We start from the raw sequence: 25,563 nt of genomic DNA on the forward strand, positions 1-25,563 counted from the left end.
TTACATTCCACAGAGGCCCTTTCTCTTTTGTTTATGATTCTGTTTCATGCTCTCTGACAGAGTGTATGACCACTTCCAGCTATACTTTCTTCTCTAGAGCATCACTGGATTTTTCCTATAAATAAGTTCATATTTAATTCCAATGAACTTGTCATTATGATAATCAATTTCAACCAGTTTGGTTTCTAAAACCCTATTCTGTTGTATGTTCTTCAGAAAATTCTTCTGAGAAAAATATTCCCTGAGTTATCACATGTTGGTAATAATTTTATACTTCATGACCAATAATTTTGCTGACTATATAATCTTGTTCATATTTTCTTGTACTTTTAAATTTTTAAGGTATATAAATTTCATATATTTCATATATATAGATTTAGTAATATACTAATACTTGTAATACTTCCCATCTCACCCTCCCTTTCACCCATGCTCCTACCCTTCCTCCTCCTTCCTCTCTTATTCCTTGTCTTAATTAATACAATGATCTACTTTCAGTTTAGTTTATACTCATAAGATTAACCCTGCACTAAGTAAAGAGTTCAAAAAACAGTGAGAAGAAAAAACACTGTTCCTTATTAGTAGAGACAAGGGATGTAAACAATCATTGAATCTCAAAATGTCAATTTCACTGTTATACATTACATTTTTGGAACTCTATTAGTTACCACAGATCAGGGAAAACATTTGGTGCTCGTCTTTTGGGTACTGGCTTATTTCACTAAGTATAATGGTTTCTAGTTGCATCCATTTTGTTGCAAAAGAAAAGATCTCATTTCTTTTTGTGGCTGAGTAGTATTCTATAGTGTATATATACCAAAATTTCTTTATCCAGTGATCAGTTTTTGGATGTCTGGGTTGATTGTATATCTTAGCTATTGTGAATTGAGCACAATAAACATGGAGGTACAAATCACTCATTCATATGCTGATTTCATTTCCCTTGGGTAAATTCCCAGGAGTGGGATGGCTGGGTCATATGATATGCCTATTTTCATCTTTCTGAGGTATCTCCATACTATCTTCCACAATGGCCATACTGGTTTACATTCCCACCAACACTGGATTAGGATACATTTTTCCCCACATCCTCGCCAGCATTTATTGTTTGTTGATTTTTTATGAAAGTCATTCTCATTGGGGTAAGGTGAAACCTCATTGTGGTTTTGATTTGCATTTCCATGATGATGGCTAGTGATTCTGAGCATCTTTTCATGTGTTGGCTATTTGAGTTTCCTCTTTGGAAAAATGCCTGTTGGAGTCCTTTGTCCATTTCTTAACTGGATTGTTTGTTTGTTGTTGAGTTTCTTGAGTTCTTTATAGATTCTGGATAATAATCCTTTACCACTTGCATAGTTTGCAGATATTTTCTCCCATTCTGTCAGTTGCCTCTTCACTTCTCTGAGTGTTTCTTTTGCAGTGCAGAAGCTTTTCAGCTTGATGTAACCCATTTGTCTATTTTTCCTTTGATTGCCTGTGCTTCTGGGTTTTTTTCCAAGGAGATTTTGCCTATGGCAATGTCTTACAGAGTTTCACCAATCTTCTTCTTTAGTAATTTGATGATATTGGGTTGTAGATTTAGATGTTTGATCCATTTTGAGTTGGTTTTCGTATAAGGTGTAAAGTAAGTTCTCTTGTTTCATATTTCTGAACGTGACGATCCAATTTTCCCAGCACCATTTGTTAAAGAGACTGCCCTTTCTCCAGGGGACACAGATTAGTTGCTTGTAGATGTGTGGATCAATTTCTAGAATTTCTATACTGTTCCATTGGTCTAGATGTCTGTTTTTGTGCCATTACAAGGCTGTTTTGATTGTAACTGCACTGTATTATGTCTTGAAATCTGGTATTTTGATGCCTCCAGCTTTATTTTCATTGTACAAGATTGCTTTAGCTATTCAGAGTCTCTTTTGTTTCATACAAATTTTGAGGTCTTTTTTTTAGATCTGAAAAGAATATCATTGGTATTTTGATTAGGATCATAATGAATCTATAAATTGCTTTTGGTAGTATGGATGTGCTTTCTTAAGTATCATATACTTTGTTATTGCCTTTTCTTGCAAATTATTACTGCCAAAATTCTGATACCCTAGTTTCTCCTCTTTTAAGTCCTTTATGAGGTTTTTCTTCAATACATGCCCAAATAATTTCTTATTCTTCTTTAAGTCCCATAATTTAAGTAGAATATGTAATTAAATGTGTAGTTTTATTTTTTTAATTTCAGGAAAGACTACTGGACTGTCATTTTTAATGAAAAAGTTACTGATTTTTATACAATGCTTATCCTTTTGTCTTTTGTCACTGTAAATTTCAGTTACCCATTTTTACTACTGCAAATCAATGTCCACAAAAGCATAGAGAGAGGGGATAAGAATTTAAGTGGTGTGGTGGTGAAGATGCCACTTGGGACACCTGCACTTCATTTTGGAGTGCCTGAGTTTTAGTCTCAGGTCTGCTTCTAATCCAGGTTCCTGAGTGCACCCCTAAGAGGCAATAAATGATGTCCAAAGCATTTGGGTCTGCCACTCATATGAGAGACCTAAATTGAGTTCTAGACTCCTAGCTTCAGCATGGTCCATGGCTGGCTGTTGTGGGCATTTGGGGAGAGAAGCAGTGGGTGGGAGAGTACTCCCTGTCTCTGTTGGCACCTTTCAAAGAAAACTAAATAGATTTAAAAAATTGTAAGCCCTACTTAGAAAAACACAGATACAATAAGTGATGGTCTTCTTATTTCAATTAAAGCAAAGATGGTTCTTTTACTCTCAGAGTGACTGAGTAATAAACATTCACTCAAAGAGAAGAACTGATCCAGCCAGGCCTGGGAGAAAACCGCTGTAGCACCATGCTTCTGAAGTTTGGTTCAAGGCTTGCTAAAGAATTATTTTAAACCACTGGCAGATCTATTCCAAAGTCAAGAGGTTTTAAATAAAGCACATTTTTCTAATGAACTCATCAAAAAATTACTTGAACAGAAACTCCTCCATCTCCATGGTTGAAAAGATTCAGTTTAGAAAGTGAGCTTTCAGATAATCAACTGAAGTCAGCAGGTGACCACAGGGATAGTATGTGAATATCAGTTATTAAATTTGGTGAAAAAAATACCGCAAAAAGTATATGACCAGCTATTTCTCCCTTCTATTTTTCACTCATTTAAAATGTTTCATTGTTTATTTGCTTTAAAATATATTCATTTTATCATTTACTTAAAATATATTATTTTTAGCTTTGGAAATGCTGACATTGGAAGTATTAATAAATTTGAAATACATGTATAAGGACATATGTGCCAAACTTCAAATAATTTGTGGGAAATACATTTAAAAGATGTTTATTTGGGAAAAGATTGTGAAATCTAAAAATAGTTTTTCTATAGTAGGCATTTTCCGTGAGAATATGAGTCACCTCATATTCCACCTGGAATAAACAGCATAACTTACCAGGCTTTCTGAAAATCCCTCCTTAAAATTATTGTATCCTAAGTCATCTGTCTATGGATAAGCCACATTTCAAATTTAAGTACATTTATGGCTAATTTAAGAAATCAAAGACCCAAGTCTTTTTTATTTAAGATTTACTTATTTATTTGAAAGGCAGAATTGTGGAAGCTGGGTTAGAGAGGAAGAGACAGAGAGGGAGAGATTTTCTGTCCATTGGTTCACTCTCCACCCTGCTAGATGGAAGCTAACAGCTCAGAACTCCATCCTGGTCTCCTGCATGGAAGAGCACAAGCAGTTGGGCCATCCATCTTCTGTTGCTTTCCCAGGTGCATTAGCAGGGAGCTGGATCTGAAGTGGAGCAGCCAGTATTTGAACTGGTACACATGTGATGCTGGCCTGGAACTATCTGGGTCTCCTATATGGAAGCTCAGGCAGTTCAGGCAGCTGGCCCATCTTCTGCTACTTTCCCAGGTACATTAACAGGGAGATGGCTCAGTTGTGGAGCAGCCAGGACTTGAACCAGCAACCATTTGGGATGCCAGCAATGCAGGTAGTGACTTAACCTGCTATACCACATGCCATTTCTAAGACTCAAGGCTTGATGTGGGCTCCTGACATTTCAGAAGGGAATTTTTGATGATAGACAGAGATGTTCCACTTTGAAAGCTAATTCAAAAGAAGGAAAGCCTATTAGACTGTGCTTGTTATATTATTTCTATGTCTTTCTCTACTGCTTGATAAACTAATGCATGAGACCATCTCTGGGGCCTCAGTTGATTGTGATATCAGCATGTCACATGAAAGAATTTCTGATGTCTCTTCCTACTCAAAATATTCTAGTCAATGTTCTAATATCTGATAGTTAAAATAGATATAATTCATATTCCCAGTATCTTTTATTATTTTTATTTTTTTACTTACTCATTTTTAATTTATTTGACAGACAGTTACAGAGAGAGAATGGAGAGAGAGATCCTATATGCTTAGTCACTCCCCAAATGCCTGCGACAGTCAGGGCTGGATAGATGTAGAAGCTAAGACTGGCAATGCAACCCACAGGTCAGGAGCTGCAGCCTGGAATCAAATCCAGGCACCACATAGAACACAGGTGTTTTAGCTGACAATTTAACCACCCCAAGCATCTTTTATTCCATCAACAGCTATTAATCTGTGTGTACCATGTTACAACTATATAGCAAAGAGCAAAGTAGATAAAGTCTCATCCTCAAAGGATTGAACCACAATGGGAGGATAAGGACAATGAATAATGTAAATAAATAAATGTGAGATTTATATATATATATATATGTATATATACATATCTATATGAGAAAGACAAGTAGTATATGTATATACTATATGTAGTACAATAAAGATTTCATAGGGCCATGAGGGAAAATAAATTAGGAAGGAAAAAGAGAAGGTACATATGTTAGTTGAAAGGGCATTGCTATGTTAAAGAGCCTGGTCAAGGAAGAGCTCACTGAGAACTTGACATTTGAACATACACTCATTTTTTCAAGCTCCCCAAATGATTCTTGTACTCATTAATGAAATTCTTATACATATTAAAGTTGTATACAGCTGATATTTTGCAAGAGGACAGACTTCTGTTTGGGGTTTGCTGAAAGAGTGAAGATCCTTAATCAGACAACAATTTCTATATAATCACTCTTTGTCCCCAAAACCAGGAAAGCAAAGGAGGAAATCAATCCAAGAGTTGATAAACAGCAGATTACTACAGCACAACTTAAATAATAAAGTTGTGTCCAAAGTCCTGAGCTTGCAGAAATTCAATAAAACCATTGAAATAATCATTTTCAACACTGCTAACTGGTCATTTTGAAATGGTAATGCTCTATTTGTAATTCTTCTCTTATAATTTAAAAGGCATCAGCTGCACCTGCAAAAGTAAAACCCTGCATATTATTCCCATGTGACCTAGGACAAGCCACTTCACCTCCAACATTCTAGTCTCTCCAGATGTGGACAAAGATTTACAAGTTTCATTAGCAAGGGGATTGATATCCTCATTTGGAGGAAATGCATGCACGTGCTGAGTATGATTATTATTTTAGCTGATGGTTTAAAAGACTGTCACTTGTGTTTAAATGCTATGTGAAGCAAAAGACACAAGGATGAAATTTTGCCAATCTTCTTTTTTGTTTTGCCTGCTTATGGAGTTTGATTAAACTTGTCTGAATGCCATGTTAAATATGCAGTGCAAAAAAGAATTAAATGAATGACCATTTAATTACCTGAATCAGAGTTGAAAAAATGTGTATGTGTTTGTGGCAGGGAGAGAGGAGTGGTGTAATTAGTATTCCTGAATTTAGGAAAACCGTCTAGCAGGAAAATGTGTGCATGTTTGGCAAAAATTGAGTGACAGGTCAAGAACTCTTCAAGCTAAGAAGATTATGTCAACAGATGCATTCCCCATCTGCTCTCTGAATGCACAAAAATGGAAATTGGGTTTTCTCTGCCTATCAACTAGAGTTCCAGTTATACTCAGAGCCCATGAATTATAACACAGCAAGTCTGAGAAATATAAAATATATATACAATGAAGGGAAGATATTTCTATGTGGAATAAGTAGGTGGGGGGAGGGTCTTCTCAAACACGTTTTTTGTAATCTTCATTAAAATCACATACTCCTGTTCCCTAAAGGCACAATCTAAAAGATGCACAAGATCTGTTTTCAGCAAAACTCACAGGATCCAGCTATAAAAGCTGACGACTCATAGTGTTGTTGTGCAACAGGTCATCAGCACCACAGATGTGTTCTTTAATCCATGTAATAAAAGCATATTTTTAAATCACCCATTAATAAGTTGTAGAGACTTCCATGAGATACTGAGAGAAATCATATGAAACAATATTAGAGCTATGAATGTTTATCTAGCTTGAATATTATGTAGTGTTTTTAGGAGATATTGGTGAAAGTGACTTTTTTAAGGGGAGTTGAAAACAGCAAAACCTCTTATTAAGAAATTCAGCTGCAATTTACTACTCACTAAGTTATTCATATGTCAATAAATATTTGTAGAGTACCTACACCATGGCAGAATTTTTATAGGACGTTGGGCTATTGTTAAGAACAGAAAAGACCAACCCCCAACCAGCCTAAATTGATCTTTATTCAGTTTTGATCAACACCATGTATTTGTCTCATGTATCTATATAGAGAATTCTCAATCCACCATACAGCAGTTCCTCAAGCCTTGGACTGAACATATACGATTGTAACACATTTCAATGATTCCAGTTATAGCTATTACTATTTGCTACTATAAGGATCCATGCAAAATCATACTAAATGTTAGAGATGCTTTCTTCTGATATTAATTATGTAAAATCATTAGTAAATGATAGTTTATTTTCCATGCTGAGGCAAAGGAAGAGTTATATAAATAATTGTGGTTTTCATTTTCTTCATGTTCAATGTCTTCTGGAGAAGTATCTCCTACCATGCACAAGTTCTCCATTAAGTTTAGTGCCTCTGCTGCATTATCAATTCCAGCCACCTGGGATTTTGAGAATACTGGTTACATGGCACTAACATTTTAAACCCATTGTATTATTTAATCCTCATAACAGTATGATGTGGAGGAGAGTAAGAAGTAGCATTACATCAATGGAGTTCATTAAACATGGTAGGACCAAACCTCATACTCTGGAATTAGGGCAATAATGGCTGATTATAAGTCAACAGGAGTTCTCAGTAGCTTGGATGTGGCAGAAATAGAAAAGTTGTGGAAGTTACTGATTTCCCTTTTAGAAATGTGTAAAGATCAATGTGTTGTTTCTCCTGGGCAGCTTGCAGGTTCATCATCAGGTGTTTCTATTCTTGACAAGAATTGCTGCCCAATAAAAGCACATACACTGCTTACAGACATGCTAACATGTAATGCTTTATGTGAACAGAGAGAAGAATCTTTAGGTGCTCCAAAGCTTAGGGTAGAAAATGAACGACTTGAAAACCCAAATGGTGTTTTCATTACTTTTTCTTTCTAACAGTTGGAATTTTGGAAAGTATAGAGAAAGCCTGGATGTGAACAATTGGTTAAACAGATGGTGATGGTGAACTGGTTTTTCCAACATTTTTAAACTCCAGACTGATGGATTCTTATCAACAGATGAATATGGAGGAAGAAAAGGAGGAAGAAGAAAAAGAATGAGGAAAAATAAAACATGACTTAATGTTAACAAGTAAGAGCAGGATGTGCATTGTGTTTTCTTTATCCACTATCTTTTTAAGGAGGAAGAATTAGGCCACAGCTAAAATAATCACCCAGAGTAGGGACCAGGGATATAAGAGGTTTGACAAATTTCAGTTGATAAACACATATGAATAACATATTGAATTTGTCTCATGGCATTCATAATATGAGATGTAGGAATCTGGAAGTGGGGGAAATTTCTCAAGTGTTAAAACCACCCCCTTGAAATCAAGTCGATACTAGGACCAGTGACAAAGCAGTAAGTGAAGTCTCACAGAAGTCCTGGCATGGAAACCCATTTCTACAATTATAAAGAGAATATAATATGAGATAAGGGATCCTTTGCAGTAGAAATAGTATCTGTTCCTAGAAACTAGAGGATGGCCAAAGTGTCAATTTAGGAAATTTGTCTATAAAAATGTTGGCAGTCATATAATCCCTACTTGGGAATATCTATACTTCCAATGAAGGGGCCCAGTTACAGATTTTCCAATATAATTTTATACCAGGAAGTTTCCATCCAATATATTTATGATAAAACCATAAATTAAACTACAATGAAAATTGAAGGCAACATGAGAACCAAAACAGTCTTCAAAATGGCAAGCATTGCATTCATGCTTACATTCAAGATATATTGAGTATATGTGGTACTCTAGACAGGGAATACTGAAATAAATAAAAGTCTCTACCTCAGAGAGCTCATATTCTAGCTGAGAACAGTCTCGTGTGATGCAAGGTGGTCAGAGTTAAACTGTTCCATGAGTATAAATGAGAGATAAACAAATAAAAAGCTCTGCAGAGAAAATCAATTAGCAGAAATTTGAAGGGAAGAGAAGAAATTTACCAGGTGGAAAGGGTAGAGGAAAAGAGCTGCCAGTGGAGGCACCAGAGCAGTGAGATTTGGACCTCACTGTTTTCACTCCATTGGTAGGCAAGGAAGAAAGGCATGACATGGAGTCCTTAAAAATGAAATGGGGCAGGCTTTGGGATGCAGCGTTTAAAACCACTACTTGATATATTCTCATCTTATACAAGAGTGCCAGTTAGAATCCCAGTGTCTCTGCTTCCAACCCAGCGTCCAGCTAAAGCACTAGGAAAAACAGCAGAGGATGTCTCTAGGGCCCTCCATGTGGGAGATGAAATGGAATTCGAGGTCCTAGCTCTGGCCTGGCCCAGTCCTGGCTATTGCATGCATTTGGGAAGTAAATCGGGGATGGAGGAGATATTCTCTCTCTCTCTCTTGCACGCACGTGACTTTCAATAGACGAAAATAAACATTTAAAAAATTGAAAAGGGGCTTGTGCAACATTTTTCAATACCTCACAAAGAGATTGTGTTTTCTAATATGAGTAACTGAAGCACTTAAAGCTTTTGGGCTATTGGTGAGGTAAGTAGGAAGACTTTTGTTCATTGCGTCAGAACATGTTTTCATTGACTTTTTTATTGGCCTGTCTCTTTGCGGCACTCTGGTTTTAAGCTTCATTTTGTTTTTTTTTTTAGAAAATTTTTATTTAATAAATATAAATTTTGAAAGTGCAACTTTTGGATTATAGCAGTTTCCCCCCCCCCATAACCATGCTCCCACCCACAAACCATCCCATCTCCTACTCCCTCTCCCATCTTATTCTTCATTAAGATTCATTTTTAATTATCTTTATATACAGATCAACTTAGTATATGCTAAGTAAAGATTTCAACAGATTGCACCCACACAGACTTTGAAGAGACAGGTCCCTAAGTGGACAGAGCCTTGTTCACAAAGCTGCCCCAATGACATTTTTTCAGCAGATGCATGCCTTCTTACCACAGACACACTGGAGAAGCTTTTGAGCTCCCCACCTGCAGAAAGCAAACACTGCTTCGTTCATTGCTTCCTGCATTTTATTAAGTCTAAGTTCTTTCCCATTTTAGAATGACTTGTCAGCAAGCCTGGCATGGAGCAGTACACAGAAGTGCTGTAAAACTTTACTGCATTCTCTGTGGCAGTAGCAGAATGTTGTCTCCTTCAATGTCACTGTGGTCTCCACCTCCAGGAGCTGCCATCTCTCCTGGAGACAGCTGGCTTTGTCCTTGTAAAGCGAGCAATTCCTTGACTAATAAGGATTAATTCCCTCCTGTAACTGTAATGAGGTACAGGGGTGTGTCCTCCGAGACTCAATGACAGAAATCTTCCCTAACATAACTTGATCCTTTCCCCTAGAGCTAAAGAGAGCTCACTTTCTATGAGTTCCTTGCTCCTTGTAATTCAAGCTAGCATAGTAATTTATTTGCAGGAAATGCTAGTGTTTGTTTATATTACTGGATTCCCAAAGTTCCGGACCTAAAATCTATGGCAAATGCATAGTAAAGGTTAGATATCAAGACAATGGCCATGAAAATGTATTTAAGCTATGGGAAAATGCCTGTTTATTTTGAAAGCTAAAAATAGCTGATCAGAAATATGTCTGCTAAAATGTCTTCTGGTTCCAATTTTTACCCTGTAGCGATTTTTTTTTCTTTTTTGGAATGATATAATCTGTGATGATAAGAGTTTACTGCATTTAATCCGTCTCTTTTTTAAAAAACAGAAGCCACTGTTCACTCATTGCTGTTGAATTAATATTTAACACAGTTTTTACATACCTACTACATTTTTGTGGCATTATGCTCTTTACAAATTCTGACTGCACTAGCAAAATATTTCTCAACTCTTTCTTAGGCAACATCTCCTTTACTATGCAGTGATACTTTCACAGAAGGAGAACCAAATTTAGAAAGGACTGAATTCTAAGCATTCTAAACTAAGGACTGTCATTCATTAAATAAGAAGTGACTTTAATAAAGTCATTTCATCACTATGTTCCTAAATTTGCACATACAAAATGCATGAAGTTTGTATACCTTACCGAAAAGGTTTCTGGGGGCCATTGCTCTGGCAGACCAGGTAAAGCCTGTGGTGCTGGCATCCCATTTGGGCGCCAGTTCAGGTCCCGGCTGCTCCACTTCTGATCCAGCTCTCTGCTATAACCTGGGAGGGCAGTGGAGGATGGCCCAAGTTCTTGGGTCCTTGCACTGACATGGGGGACTTGGAAGAAGCTCCAGGCTCCTGGCTTTGGATCAGCCCAGCTCCAGCCATTGCAGCCATTTGTGGAGTGAGCCAATGGATAGAAGACTTCTCTCTTCCTCTCTCTCTGCATCTGTAACTCTGCCTTTCAAGTAAATAAATAGATCTTTTAAAAAAGAAGGAAAAGGTTTCTAGGTAAATAAATATATAAATATTTTAACATTAAAAACATTATATCACATTTGGGCCTTCATGTCCCCATTTTCCATGTTGGGATTTAATAACACTGTTTCCAGACTCAGTAAGGAAAATGCACCTGAAAGCATGTTGTATTACAAAGTTGCTGAAACATTTGTTGGATAACATAATTACTGATGTGCCTAAAATTCAAAATTGTCCATCATAGACTGTGTCTTTATACAATCCTCACTGAATGACCAATTGTAAGCATTTTATTGGGAGCTGAGCTAAAATAGCCCTCGTGAGTTTGATATAGGAATTAATCTTGGACAAACCACAATAATGAATGGTCAGTTTGTATTTCTACCATCTACTGAAAGTTTTGCTTCTGTAATTTTGATAGAACTAAAATTCAAGTGGGAAACCTCATGGATATCTGCAGGGGAGAGATCCTGTGCTAGTAACTTAAGTGGGATCCATGCATTTGGAATTGAGGCTTGGCAGTTGATGAAATTGACAACCTGTTGTGAAAATTTCAAAACTCATTGACTCTTTCTCAGATTAAATGTGAGGCTGACAGGCATAGAAAGGCAAATACTCATCTGGAGAAGCTGAGAACTTTGATGTCATAGATAAAACATAGTAGAATAGTGGTTATTCAAGGCACAGAATGGTAAAGAATGGGGCGATGGAGGTTGGACAGGTACTAATACATAGTTACATAGGAGGAATAAGTTCTAGTGTTGTACAGCACAGTAAGGTGACTGCAGTCACAACCTAAATATTTTATGAAGAAATAGAAGAAAGGATTTTGAAGGTTCTCAACACAAAGAAACAATAAATATTTAAGGAATGAGAATGGCTAATTACCCATTTTTGATCATTACACATTATAGGCATGTATCTAATTATCACACTGTGTCCCCATAAACATGTACAATTGTTATACATCAACAAAAATGTTTCTTCATGAAAGTAATAGAGAAATCAATATGAGGCTGATAAGCATCTTGTTGTCTCTGGAAGTTTTAGATCTGCTGAAAAGCCTGCACAAATATTTGGCCCAGTCTCTCAAGTTCCATGCCAGCATTCAGCAGAAATAGTTTTGGCCTGGCAATTTCAGGGCAGGTGCTAACAGTTGGTTTCCTGAACCATGGAAATACCTCCTTCTGGTCTCCTTTAAATGCCTGATTTTTGAACAGTGCTACCTCCCAGTGGACCTGCCATGGAGAATTAGTTTCAAATTGACTTCACAGGAAGTGGACTGAATTAAATTCCTGGATAAATTAGGTATGTGTACTTAAATATTGAAGAAAGTCTACCAAAAAAAAATTAGCTTTTATATCACTGAAATTGAATTCCTCAACATCCTCAATCTACTCCTTTTTAAAAATATATCTAGTTATTTGAAAGTCAGAGTTACAGAAAGAGTGAGAGAGAGAGAGAGAGAGGGATCTACCATCCACTGGTTCACTCCCCAGATGTCTGCAATGGCCAGGACTGGACCATGTCGAAGCCAAGAGCCAGAAACTTCATCCAGGTAGGTGGAAAGGGCCCAAATACTTGGACCATCTTCCACTGCTTGTCCCAGGCCATTATCAGGGAGCTGGATCAGAAGTGGAGCAGCTGGGACATGAACTGGTACACATATGGGATGCTGGCATCACAGGTGGCAACTTTACCCACTATGCCACAATGCCAGCCCCAACCCACTTCTTTTCTTCTCCAATGATGATGTTTGGCCAATAGGCTTAGATCCTTCTGTTTGGAATTTAGTGGTTCTTCATAGCAAAATCAAGTCATAAGGAAGTTCTATAGAAAATGCAAAATGTTGAGGGCGGGCAATGTGGTAGTGAGTTGAGCCAATGCTTGCAACTCTGGAATCCCATAGAGGAGTGCTTGTTCAAGTTCCAGCTACTCTATGCTACCAAGCTTCCAGCTAATGTGCCTGCAAAGGCAGCAGAAGATGGTCCAAGTGGGCTCCAGCCACCCACGTGGAGACCAGGCTGGAGTTCTGGGATCCCAGCTGCAGCCTCACCCAGGCCTGGTTGTTGGAGCCATTTGAGAAATGAACCAGCAGATGGAATCATTCTCTCCCTCGTCCTCTCCCCCTTCCCCCTCCTTCTCCCTCTCTTTCTCTCCTTCTCAAAAAAATACATAAGTCTTAAAAAGAAAATACAACATGCCATTGCAATGAAGGCAAAACATTACAACATTGAATTTGTATTACGAATTTAAGCAAAGACTAGAAAATGTGTGTGTGTGTGTGCCCTGATTTCTGATACATAAATTTTCCTCACTTTGAGGAATGCAGATTTAAGAAAAGCTATATTTAAGTCAAATTTAGTCTTCTGGTGGCCTTCCATGCTCAAAAACTTGATGTGGTTGCTAGAAAAATAAATCCTCCACAGCATGCTGGTGTGATTTCTTGTTTACTGCCTTCACCATCACTGAAGATCACTTTTTCTGTGGATGTGTATAAAGCACAGAGCTCAACTGGAAAATGACAGAAAGGAGAAGTACTGTGCACTTGGTGGCCACACTAGACAGGTAGTGGTGCTGTGTGGGCTGGAGCACTTTACATACAGTAACTGCCACTCCACACTGTTTCAAAGGGGCAAGTGACACAACTATTCACTCAGAGGAAGCAAAAAGTACCACCAGTGTTTAAGAGGAGATGGATCCATGCCTCCAATCCCATGCATAAATTCCAGAATCACTCATTAAGTATCCCAGCCTACATATATCTCTGCAGGTCCCATTGAAAGGAGCATGGCTTTATTGTGTCAGCCCTGATGCTTACTCTGCCCATTCACCACTTGTTCTTGGTTGGATTTGGAGTTGGAGTAGCCTTTCAGGTCTTCTCATGAAGATGTCTCACCTCCTTACTTCCTGCCCTGAAATCTGTTCGATCCCATGCACCTCTAATGACAGTCTTTTGCTTTGCTTCATCCACACAGGTAACGACACTGACTCAGGAAGTCTCCCAGCTAGGTAAAGATATGAAGAGTGTGATGCAGCTTCTGGAAAATGTTCTGTCACCTCAGCAACCATCCCAGCTTTGCTCTCTGCATCCCACTGCTGTGTGTCCCTCCAGGGAGAGCTTGCAGACAACAATGAGTTGGAGCACGCACCAGCCGTGCCTGCACTTGCAAACAGCTGGGGCTGCTTATACCCAAGCACAACTGTGTGGCAGTAATGTCACCTCAGACATTTGGGGTGTGGATCACTCTTCTTTGGGGAGCAGCCCCCAACGAACTGGAGTTCGTGAGCAACACCCTGCAGACAGTGAACTTTGTCATTCTCCAAATATTGATTATTCACCTTCCCACTACCAAGTTGTCCAAGAAGGTCATTTGCAATTTTTAAGGTGCATCTCTCCACATTCAGATACTACACTGACACCTCTGCAGTCCATTTCGGCGACCCTCTCATCCTCGGTCTGCTCCTCCTCAGAGACATCTTTGCACCTGGTTCTCCCAAGCAGATCAGAGGAAGGTAGCTTCATTCAGGGAGCTGTGAGTTCTCTCAGTCTGGAAAACTTGCCAGGATCTTGGGACCGAGAAGGAATGGCATCAGTCTCTACCAAACCCTTGGAGAACTTTCCCCTGGAAGTCGTCACAAGCACAGCAGAAACGAAAGATAATAAAGCCATAAATGTATGATAGCAGCACACATGATGGCACAGCTGCCAATTTCAAGCGCACTACTGCATGACAGCTTTAGTTTGCCTTTTTTTCTTGCCTCTGATAGGCATTGAAGACTGAATAAAGTTGGGAACTCTGCAGAAGAGTGCATAAGGGGCCAGGGAAAGGCACAACCACCTCCATACTGTAGCAAACAATTTGTAGATCCTAGAAGCATATTTATGTACACATATTAACTTACTGGTCTGTTTGACAGACTCTGGTAAAGTTCCAATGACCTTGAGGGTCTGAGCAGCTAGAAGTCCCGGACAATTTGTGCATTCGTTTTGTCCTAGGTGGCTTTTGTGAATTGCAACAAAGGTTTTCCTTGAGTGCCGGCTTGTCATTCTTGAACAATATCCACAGCACTGTTGGCCTCAGGAGTGCGCAGTGCCTGCAGATCTGTTTTTCTTTTGGAGAAGCCAAAGGGAGAATTATCACGGCATGTCATCTCTCAGACAATCAGTCCAATAGCGCTGGTGACCAGTGGTTAGCTATCCGCACGTTATTTGCCATGTAAATGAAAATGTCTTTATTTATCAAAAAAAGAGAGGCTATTTTTATATCCTTGGTATGAAATATGTATTTAAAATATTTAAAATATTTATAAAGAAATGAATGTTTTCTTTTCATTTTGGAAAAAAAGCTTGCTGTTTTAACAAGAAATGCACTATTGCTATGTATATAGTAGATCAAAGATTATTATTAAGAGGATGTAGTTTCAAAAGGAACCCCTCTTTTATCTGCATGAAGTTTGCAACTAATGTATCCTCATCCTTCTGGAATACAAAAGAAAACTTAGTCATATTTCATTAATGATATAAAAACATGGCTACAGGCCAACTACTTGAGATTTGGCATGGTGGTAAAGAGGGTTCCTGGTAGTCCCTGCTAACTCACAACAACCACCTGAATTAATGTTGCCACCAGTGTGCCAGCAGAAGTGTCTCTCCTCTGATTTTCACATCTTGTTGCTTAAGCTGTGGACTGTAAGATCACACCTCCATTGAGCCACTTTGAGCACAAAACTTGGGTGTATCTTTCCCCAGTGCTTTGTTTTTAGGAGAGGCTATGACCAGCAAGCATTCCCAAATGGAGCCAAGACTTTGAGCTGCGATGCTAGCAGCAGGTTTATTAGCTCACCGTGGATCAGAACTCTACCCTTTTTCTTCAGTGTTGCCCTCCACACTGTAAGCTATGCAATGCAATTGCTTTCATTCGCATTTGACGAAAGAACAAAAAAATTCCCAGAGATCACACAGCTAGGAGGCCAGCACAGTATGGAATCCACAGGGCTCCCCACATCTCACACTCATATGCCAACTCAGAAGCTGGCCTTGGGAACAATTTTTGAATGTGTTTTTTTATTTGAAAGGTAGAATTACAGAGGGAGACAGAGGTTAAGACAGAGAAGGAGATCTTTCATATGCTGGCTCACTCCCTAAAAGGATACAACAGCTAGGGCTGGGTGGGACCAAAGCCTGGAGCTTCTTCTGGGTCTCCCAGGTGGGTACAGGGGCCCAAACACTGGGGTCAACTTCCACTGCTTTCCCAGGCACATTAGCAGGGAGTTGGATTGGAAGTGGAACAGCCAGAAATTGAACCGGGGCCCATACAGAATGCCGGTGCTGCTGGCGTTGGCTTAACCTGCTACACCACAGCACCAGCCCCTTGGAAATGGCTTAAATTTGAATTAATTTGAATTTTTATTTTACATTTGAGAATATTTAGAGCCCAATTGTTCTAGACTTTCCTACAGAACCTACTGAATTCGCACTCTGAAGTCCTGTGTTTATTTCCCACCACAAAGAATAAGCATCGTATCACTAAAAACATAAAAAAACAAAACTTTTGATATTGTGCAAATCTTGCACCCTAAAACTAGCTAGATCAGCAAGGAGAAAAGCCACTGTATAGACATAATGAGACAGATTCCTCCAGCCTCAGCCCCTACTCCTTCCACATTGCAAAAATCCAGTTCTCCCTTCTTTCAAGGGGAAACTGAGGCAAAGGCATATTTCTAGCTTTTGCATACTCATCTCCATTCCCTCTGTTGCTCATGGTAGCCTGCGTAGTATGGCACACACCATTCCCAAGGAGTGAATGGGGGTTGGTGCATGCATGCCCATCTGGCAAACTCTTACTATGATTACAGACACTAATCACAGCAACTAGCATTCTGTTTTCTGAGTACAACAAGTCTGTACCCACAGATGGTTAAAGATGAATATATGTTATGTTTCCTCATATAGTCATCCAACAATGCTACTGGAATTACTTGTTATTATGAACCCTATTTTACAAATAAATAAAAAGGACACACTTTTTTGAAACTTACCCAGTTACATTATTTTATTTTTTAATTTTTTTATTTACTTAATGACAGTTACAAAGAGGAAGAAACAGTGGCTTTCTCTGGATGGTAGTGGGCACAGGAACCAACTTCCTGATGTGTGGAGCTGCAGATGGACAAGAGTGAGTGGGCACATGGGAAATGGTAAATGCCCACCGGAACAAGCCTCACCTTATTCTTTACCTACGGTCTCCCTCATCTGACAAGCAGGAAACCCAGAGTGATACATTTTTATCTTATTTTGTTTATGCAGATTGTATATTATTCTAATAAATGAGATCTCAAAGTTTCCCTGGGTATTTTATTTTCTAAGCATTACTGCTATGTAGATCTCAGAGGTTTCTCATCAGGAATACATTTTTGTAACCTTACACGTCCCTCCATCATCCAACGTGTATTGAAAAAGCAAAATGGAGATCCAGAAGGAACCAAAGCAGCTGTTTTCTGGGTCAAATATATTTTCTTAAAGGTGATATCAAGAACAAAGACTTCTTTGTAATTCTAAGGGAGATAACCAGACATTAGCTGAGACTTTATATTAATTCAGTGTGAGGCCAAATCTCTGTTCATTTACACTATTTACAAATAGAATCTGTTGCTTATCCCCTGTAGATCAAGTGTTCTCTCAACATCTGAATGACTGACAGGAATTGGGTTCTACAGAAGAACTCTGCACTAGGTATAAGGTTATCAGAATGCCTGCATCAGAATCATGGGGTTGTACATTTAAAGGGAAAAATCCACCATTTAATAAACTCCTTGGGCCACCTGCATTGATGGTGAAATATTGGTCTAAAATCTGTAGAAGTACAATGTGAGTCCTAGTCAGTTTATATATAAAGGGGCTTTAATAAGTGCTATTAAATTAAGTTCCAAGTCCATAACTGTGAGACAGAGAAGTTTAATTAACCCCTAAATCACATAGCTTAAAGACTTGAGTGCAAATAATATATTTCTGGAAGATCTTAAAAGAGAGTGGCGCCAACCACTAAGCCTTGGGCTATGATGCAAGTGATTCTAGGGCAGATGGTCCAAGAAACAAAGAACCCACACAGTCATCCCCACCTAATGAGGAGTTGTTCCCGCTGGAAGAAGGAGCAGCTGGATTCAAACCCTTCAGTCAGGCAAGTGTCTGTAATAGTATTTCTGTCCAGCTTGTAACCTATCAAGGATTTCTTTTCATCAAAGTGATTGGCACTCTTCTCCCAGGGACATTGAATGGGCATTCATTACTTCATCTACAAAGGGTTGAGTGCCTACTACGTGTCACGTACCAATGATACCTCTTGGTTTTTGGTGTGTCTCTGTTTTCTTGCTCCGTTTGCATTTTCTAGAGGAAGAAAAATTAAGACGCCTTCTGAAGTCTCATAAACTGGTCAGTTTCTTTTGCTTAGGAAGAAATCATTTCAATGAGAAAAACAACGCAGCTATTTTGTTAGAGGATTACAATTGTGATAGATGGCTGCTATATGGAGTGAAACCAGTGAGGGCAACATCATGATTTTATCCTGAACACTGAAGACAGCCTGCTCCAAATACTTCTTGCTAAGGCTGTATCTTCATGAAGTCTAAAGTTTATTTTCTAAGGCCATCCTTTTAAAACACTGCTTTTACTGTTGCAGAAGGACTTCCATTGCCTCCTGCCTTCAGTTTATTCAAAGGCAAAGGCTCTCAGTAAGGGGGATTCTGAGAAAGGAGCAGGAATTGGGAGGGACACTGTAGTGCTTGCTTCCTGTCACGTTTGCCTCATCCTGTGCTCTCAGATAGGTTATTTACCCTCTGGACCTCTTTCTTCATCTGGAGATGAAGACGTAACATAGATCTAATCTGCAGGGTCTGTGTGGAGGCACAGGATTGGACATATAAGGAATGCTAAGCAAATGTCAGCTCATCTCCCCTGGATGTCCACCCTATCCTTGCCTTCCTTCCTCTCCTCTCATTCCCCTACCTCTCCCTCCCCATTCCTCTGCCTGTCCTGTCCCTCAGCTCCTCTTCCACAGTCTCTCCCTGCCTCTCTTTTTCTCTATTCTCTCCTCTGTTTCCATCTTCTCTCCCTTCTGCCTTCTACCTTCCTCTCCTTACTCCCCTCAGTGTTGCAGGCTAACTTTTGGAAATGTGACACCGTCACCCCTTCCTGTGGCATTTCTTGGCAGAGGCCACAACCCCACACTCATGATCCATTGCTCACAGTGCATTCATCACAGAGTTAACTGGTGCATTAGCACTGTTAGCACCACCTTTAAAAAGATGTTCTCTGGCAGTGCCGCGGCTCACTAGGCTAATCCTCCGCCTGCGGGAAAAGTACTCCAGGTTCTAGTCCCGGTTGCTCCTCTTCCAGTCCAGCACTCTGCTGTGGCCTGGGAAGGCACTGGACGATGGCCCAAGTGCTTGGGCCCTGCACCTGCATGGGAGACCAGGAGGAAGCACCTGGCCCCTGGCTTTGGATTGGCGTAGCTCCAACTGTAGCGGCCATTTTGGGGGTGAACCAATGGAAGGAAGGCCTTTCTCTCTGTCTCTCTCTCTCACTGTCTAACTCTGCCTGTCCAAAAAAAAAAAAAAAAAAAAAAAAAAGTTCTCTGCTCCCTGCTACCCTAACCCCAATCCATGTAAGTTCCAGGTTTATCTGAATTTAATAATTAAAGCTTTATTTTAGGGCCGGTGCCATGGTTCAACAGGCTAATCCTCTACCTAGTGGCTCCAGCACACCGGGTTCTAGTCCCGGTCGGGGTGCCAGATTCTGTCCCGGTTGCCCCTCTTCCAGGCCAGCTCTCTGCTATGGCCCGGGAGTGCAGTGGAGGATGGCCCAAGTGCTTGGGCCCTGCACCCCATGGGAGACCAGGAGAAGCACCTGGTTCCTGCCTTCGGATCAGCGCAGTACGCCGGCCTTAGCGGCCATTGGAGGGTGAACCAACGGCAAAGGAAGACCTTTCTCTCTGTCTCTCTCCTCTCTCTCGCTGTCCACTCTGCCTGTCCAAAAAAAAAAAAAAAAAAAAAAAAAAAAAAAGCTTTATTTTAAACTTTTTACAGGTACAGAAAAACCCAGGAAGCTTAATGACTGCCATGAACGTATTCCAAAAATACACGCCATTTTCCCCAAAAAAAGTGTCTTCAAGGGAATTTTCTGTTGCTTCAGACATCACACTCATTTGGACGGCAACCCACCACCCAGGCTCAGGCACACCTGAACACTGAACCGAAAGCCTCAAAACTTCCTCCAAAGCAAATGGTCTGGTGGCCTGGTCCTCTTGTCTGCGGTTCTTCTGACAGCAGAGCTGATGCCTTCCAGGCTTCCCCTTGACATACCAGCGAGCGAGTGGGTCCCAGCAGAGAGGATAAGTGAAATGTCACTCCCTGCAGCTTGTGTCCTGAAAGAACCTGTTCCTTGGGTTGTGTCCCTCAACAGAGCCCTGAATAAAAGAAAAGTGCACAAATGATGTAAGAACAGCCCCGTGAGGCAGAGGCTGCACATCCCCACCTGTCATTAAATAATTAAATAAGCAATGTGTTCCAGAAAAAAAAATTGGGTGAGCAGAAGGTGTTCTAAGGACAAAATTGTGCTTTCTCAGACTGTTTCCTCTTGCCTAGATTTTTGTCCTGGGGAGATAAGAAGCTGGAAGTGGTATGGAATCTGTAGTTAAAGCTAAGCCTTTTTTTTTTTCTGGGTTATTGTTTTTTCCTTACAGTTAGCTTGACAAAAATAGAATGTTTATCTGTGATATATTTAATAACAACAAAGAATAAAATGAGAAGAAGTGAGACTTTGAAATATGTGCTTTTCATTTTTGCAAAAACTCATTATTTTGAATAGTCGGAAAGGACTACTCGCTGCGGACAATTTTGGTTTAAGAATTCCCTCCAGGGTAGAGTACGCTATCTCTTTGGCACTCTAGCTTTCAAGGGTAAATTGATGTGCTGAGATCCCTGACCTCTGGCTGGCAGCTTTATTCTGCAGTATGCTTTATTTGCCCTGAAGGAGCATCATTTCTGAGCTCAGCATGTGGATTGGCACAAAATGTTGCCAAGGAAAAGGCTCATACTCAGCTCACTTCTGAGGGACACAGAGCCTTCCAAGAGACTGTAGATCGAGGCTCTGAGCACTGTTGGGGTCCCTTTGCTATGACTGTCAGTGATGACCAGGCACCTACAGGTTGAAACACAGTTTCCTGAAAGTTGCCATGGTAACCTGTTGCTCAAAATTAGTCACACAAGTTCCTCCTGCTGTAACACTGTAGCCTATGGAATAAACATCAGATTGTTACTTTTGCCTTCTGAGACCCAAAATGTATGTGAACCCCCCCGCCGCCCCGCCCCAGGATCACTTTGTACATCTCTGGTTAACAGCATGAAAACTCAATCTATAGAAAAGGGATGAAGAAGACAGGGTGTCCGACTTCTGTGTCTCAAAAAGTGTGATCCAGGAAGCAGCAGAAGTTTCATCCAGAAGCTTGTTAAGGATGCAAAATCCTGGGCCCCATCCCAGAGCTATTGAATCATAATTTGCATTTTAACAACATTCCTAAGTAATCCGTGTAATGCTGCTGTTTTAGAAACACTGGCATACACATTGGTTCTTGACTCTACCCATTAGAATCACTTGTATCTGACACCGGATTTCAGCTTCCTACCAATGTCACTCCTTGTAAGCAACAATGATGTCTGTAGTGGGTGGGTTCCTGCCACCACATGGGACGCCTGGATTGTGTTCCCAGATCCCAGCTCCAGGCTTAGCCCAGTGCCAGTCCTAGCTGTTGGGGTCATTTGGAAAGTAAACCATTTTTAAAAAATAAAAAGCAGATTCTTCATCCCACCCTCAAAGATTCTGCTTTAGTTTGTCTGGTTGGGACCCAAGTATTGGTAATGTTTAAAAACTCCCCAGATGACAATGGTATACCTGCAGAGTTGAAGTAACACTGCTCTCCAACAGTAGTTCTCAAGATAAGTTCTCCTAACCAGTGGTGAGAGCACCACCTGGAACTTATTAAATGTGCAAATTCAAAGACTCCACTCTAGACCTACAGAATCAGAAACTCTGGTAGGACCAGTGATGTTTGGTGATTCCGATGCCAGTTCAGGTTTCAGAATGACTGCCCTGAAGAGGAGGAAGTGAGACAGTGAAAGGACAGAAGCCAACAGAGGATGTACGACTGAACAGTCACTAAGTATCAGAGTCACCAAAGGAGCTCTAGGAGTGGAAGAACCTGTTTTGAGCTGCCTAACTATTGACAAGGAAACTAAGTGGTCCTCTGGAATTCCTATTTGTCAGTGACTGAAGGTTGCTCCCAGAGACTTCAGCGCCATAGCATGCCTTGTGCAAACCTCTGCAAATACAAAAACAAATCCTCAACAAGGAGTCTCCAGTGCTTGTAGCTGGATGTTCGAGCATGGCAGGGTGGAACTGTGTATACAATGCATCAGGTTCAGTTGAAAGACAGAAATGACACAGTAACCTGAACTAGACACGCTTATTATAAAGAATTATTATAGGGCTGATGCTGTGGCACAGTGGGTTAACGTCCTGGCCTGAAGTGCCGGCATCCCATATGGGCACCAGTTCGAGACCCGGCTGCTCCACTTCCGATCCAGCTCTCTGCTATGGCCTGGGAAAGCAGTAGAAGATGGCCCAAGTCCTTGGGCATCTGCACCCACATAGGAGACCCGGAAGAAGCTCCTGGCTCCTGGCTTCAGATCAGCACAGCGGCCAATTGGTGCATGAACCATCAAATGGAAGACCTCTCTCTCTCTCTCTCTCTCTCTCCCTCTCCCTCTCCCTCTCCCTCTCCCTCTCCTCTTTGTGTAACTCTGACTTTTGAATAAATCCTTTTAAAAAAGAATTATTATTTATGGAGGATAAACTCTTAAGAAAAGATAAATGAGAATGCTGTGGTGAAGAGAGGGTACCCCAGGAAGGAACAGATTTGTAAGCAGGTCCCCAAGGTTAGGATGTGGACTTGGTGGAGAAGGTGTAGGCACAGCCTACCTGAGGCTTGTTAGGTTGCTAGTCACTGGATGAAGTTGGAGGGCAGGGAAGTGTGGATACAAAGAAAGTCTGTGCTGGCATGGAGGGGGACCAGAACTGTTTCTAGAGATAACCAACTGAAGGTGAGCAACAGTGGACTGTGTAGCACAGAACTCGTCACCTTGTACCTCTGGAGCCAACCAGGAAGCAGCACAGGAAATGCCCCTTACTCCTGTGGAGTCTCTCTGGCAAAGGGAAAATATTTACAAGTTACAAGCAGGGTAAGGAAAGTTAAATTTTGGGGTGAAAGATAATCTGACAGAAGGTAACATCATTTACATAAGATCATTACATAAAATGAAAATTAATGTATTAAAATTATTTTTACACTATAAAATTTCCCTTGATGGTATCATTTATTTTGAATATTTTAAAATTGACACATAAAACTTGTACATATTTTTAGGGTAATATGATATTTTGGTACATGTATGCATTTTATATGTCCAGTCAAGGTAAACATAAATATATCCTCAACCATGCAAGTTTCTTTTTTTTTTAAATTTATTTATTTATTGGAAAGAGTTACACACAGAGAGAAGGAGAGGCAGAATGAGAGAGAGAGAGAGAAAGGTCTTCCATCCACGTGATCACAGATCAAGAGCTGGGCCGATCTGAAGCTAAGAGCCAGGAGCCTCTTCCCGGTTTCCCACACAGGTGCAGGGGCCCAAGGATTTGGGCCATCTTCCACTGCTTTCTCAGGTCATAGAAGAGAGCTGGATGGAAAGTGGAGCAGCCAGGACTTGAACTGGCACCCAAATGGGATGCCAGTACTGCAGGCAGCAGCTTTAACCACTACACCACAGCGCCGGACCCATGTAATGTTTCTTTATGGTAAAAGCACTCAAAATCTTTTCTCCTAAGTTTTAAAGAGAAATATATAGTACATTATCACTATCTATAGTCCTCTAGTATTCACTAGAATACCAGTATTTATTTCTCTCATATAATTATAATTTAGTATCCATTAAACAACCTCTCCTATACCCATATCTCACTGCCCACTACTCTCTCTAGCCTCTGGTAACCACTAATCTCTGTAAGATCCATTTTTTTAGATTCCACATATAAGTGAGATCATGCAATACTTGCCTTTCCATGCTTGGCTTACTTCACTTAACATAATGACCTCAATTTCATCCATGTTGTTGAAAATGACAGGATTTCATCCTTTTATGACTAGCACTCATGTGCGTATGTAATGAATTTTCTGTACCCATTCATCAGTGGATGGACACTTAGCTTGTTTTCATTGCTTGTCTATTTTGAATAGGGCTGCAATAAACATGAAAGTGCAGATATCTCTTCTACCAATGGATTTCATTTCCCTTGGACATATTCCCAGTAGCAAGATTGCTGAATCATATAATGACTCTATTTTTAGTTTTTTGAGGAGCCTCCATACTGTTTTCTACAATGGCTATACTAATTTACATCTTTACCAACAGTATGCAAAGGTTCCCTTTTCCCCATATCCTCACCATCATTTGTTATCTTTTGTGATTTGATTATACTTAATCTAAGTGGAATAAGTTTATGTCTCATTGTGGTTTTTATTTGCATTTCCTTGATGATTAATGATTATGAGAATTTTTTTGATGTATCTGTTTTCCATTTGCATGTCTTTCTTTGAGAAATGTCTGCTTAGATCTACTGCTCATTTTGAATTGATTTGTCTTTTCCCTATTGAGTTATTTCAGTGCCTTATATATTCTGATTATCAACAACAGCTTCCATTTTCTCCCATTCTATAGGTTTTCTCTTTCCTATTTTCAGTATTTCATTTGCTATGCAAAAGCTCTTTAGTTTCATGAAAACTCATTTGTCTATTTTGTACTTTTTGTTGTTTCCTGTGCTCTTAGGATCACCGTTATTTAATGCTATAACTAGTACTCCAACAGTATTTTTTTCACTTTGTGTTGCTATATGGGGGCAAACTGTTGAAATCTTTACCTAATACATACTAAACTGATCTTCTGTATATAAAGAGAATTGAAAATGAATCTTGATGTGAATGGAAGGGGAGAGGGAGCGGAAAAGGGGAGGGTTTGTGGGTGGGAGGGAAGTTATGGGAGGGGGGAAGCCACTGTAACCCATAAGACGTACTTTGGAAATTTATATTCATTAAATAAAAGTTTAATAAATGAAAAAAAAGGATCTGATCTAAAAAATCATTGCCCATTCCAGTGTTCTGAGGCATTTCCCTATGTTTTGTTCTAATAGTTTCAAAGCTTCAAGTCTTACATTTAGGTTTTCATCCATTTTGAATTGATTTTTATCCAGTGTAAGACGTAGGTCTAGTTTCATTCTTCTACATGTGTATGTTCAATTTTCCTGGCATCACTTACTGAGAAGACTGGCCTTTTTGCCAATACATGGTCCTAGCACCTTTGTCAGATACTTTGTCAAACTCATGCTAAGATGCATGTGTTTGCTGCTAGAATTTGTTCTGTTCTGTTCTATATCTCTATTTTTATGCTAATGCCACAATATTTTAATTGCTGTAGCTTTGTAATATATTTTAAAGTGGTTTAGTGTAATACCTCCTGCTTTATTCTTTTTGCTCAAGAGTGCTGTGACTGTTGAAGGACATTTTCATATTTTTCCTACTTCTGTCAAGAATG

At 39.8% G+C, this 25,563-nt stretch overlaps 1 protein-coding gene across 1 annotated transcript in view; it reads left to right on the forward strand.

The window, feature by feature from the left end:
- Positions 1–14,549, forward strand: part of KCNH8 (potassium voltage-gated channel subfamily H member 8) — a 445,135-nt gene extending 430,586 nt beyond the window's left edge. Inside the window, exon 16 of the mRNA XM_062179144.1 lies at positions 13,845–14,549. Coding sequence (XP_062035128.1) covers positions 13,845–14,549 — 705 coding nt within the window. The remainder of the gene's footprint in view (positions 1–13,844) is intronic.
- Positions 14,550–25,563: the final 11,014 nt, after the last annotated feature.

Source organism: Lepus europaeus, chromosome 2, assembly GCF_033115175.1.
Source record: "Lepus europaeus isolate LE1 chromosome 2, mLepTim1.pri, whole genome shotgun sequence".
NCBI lineage: Eukaryota > Metazoa > Chordata > Mammalia > Lagomorpha > Leporidae > Lepus > Lepus europaeus.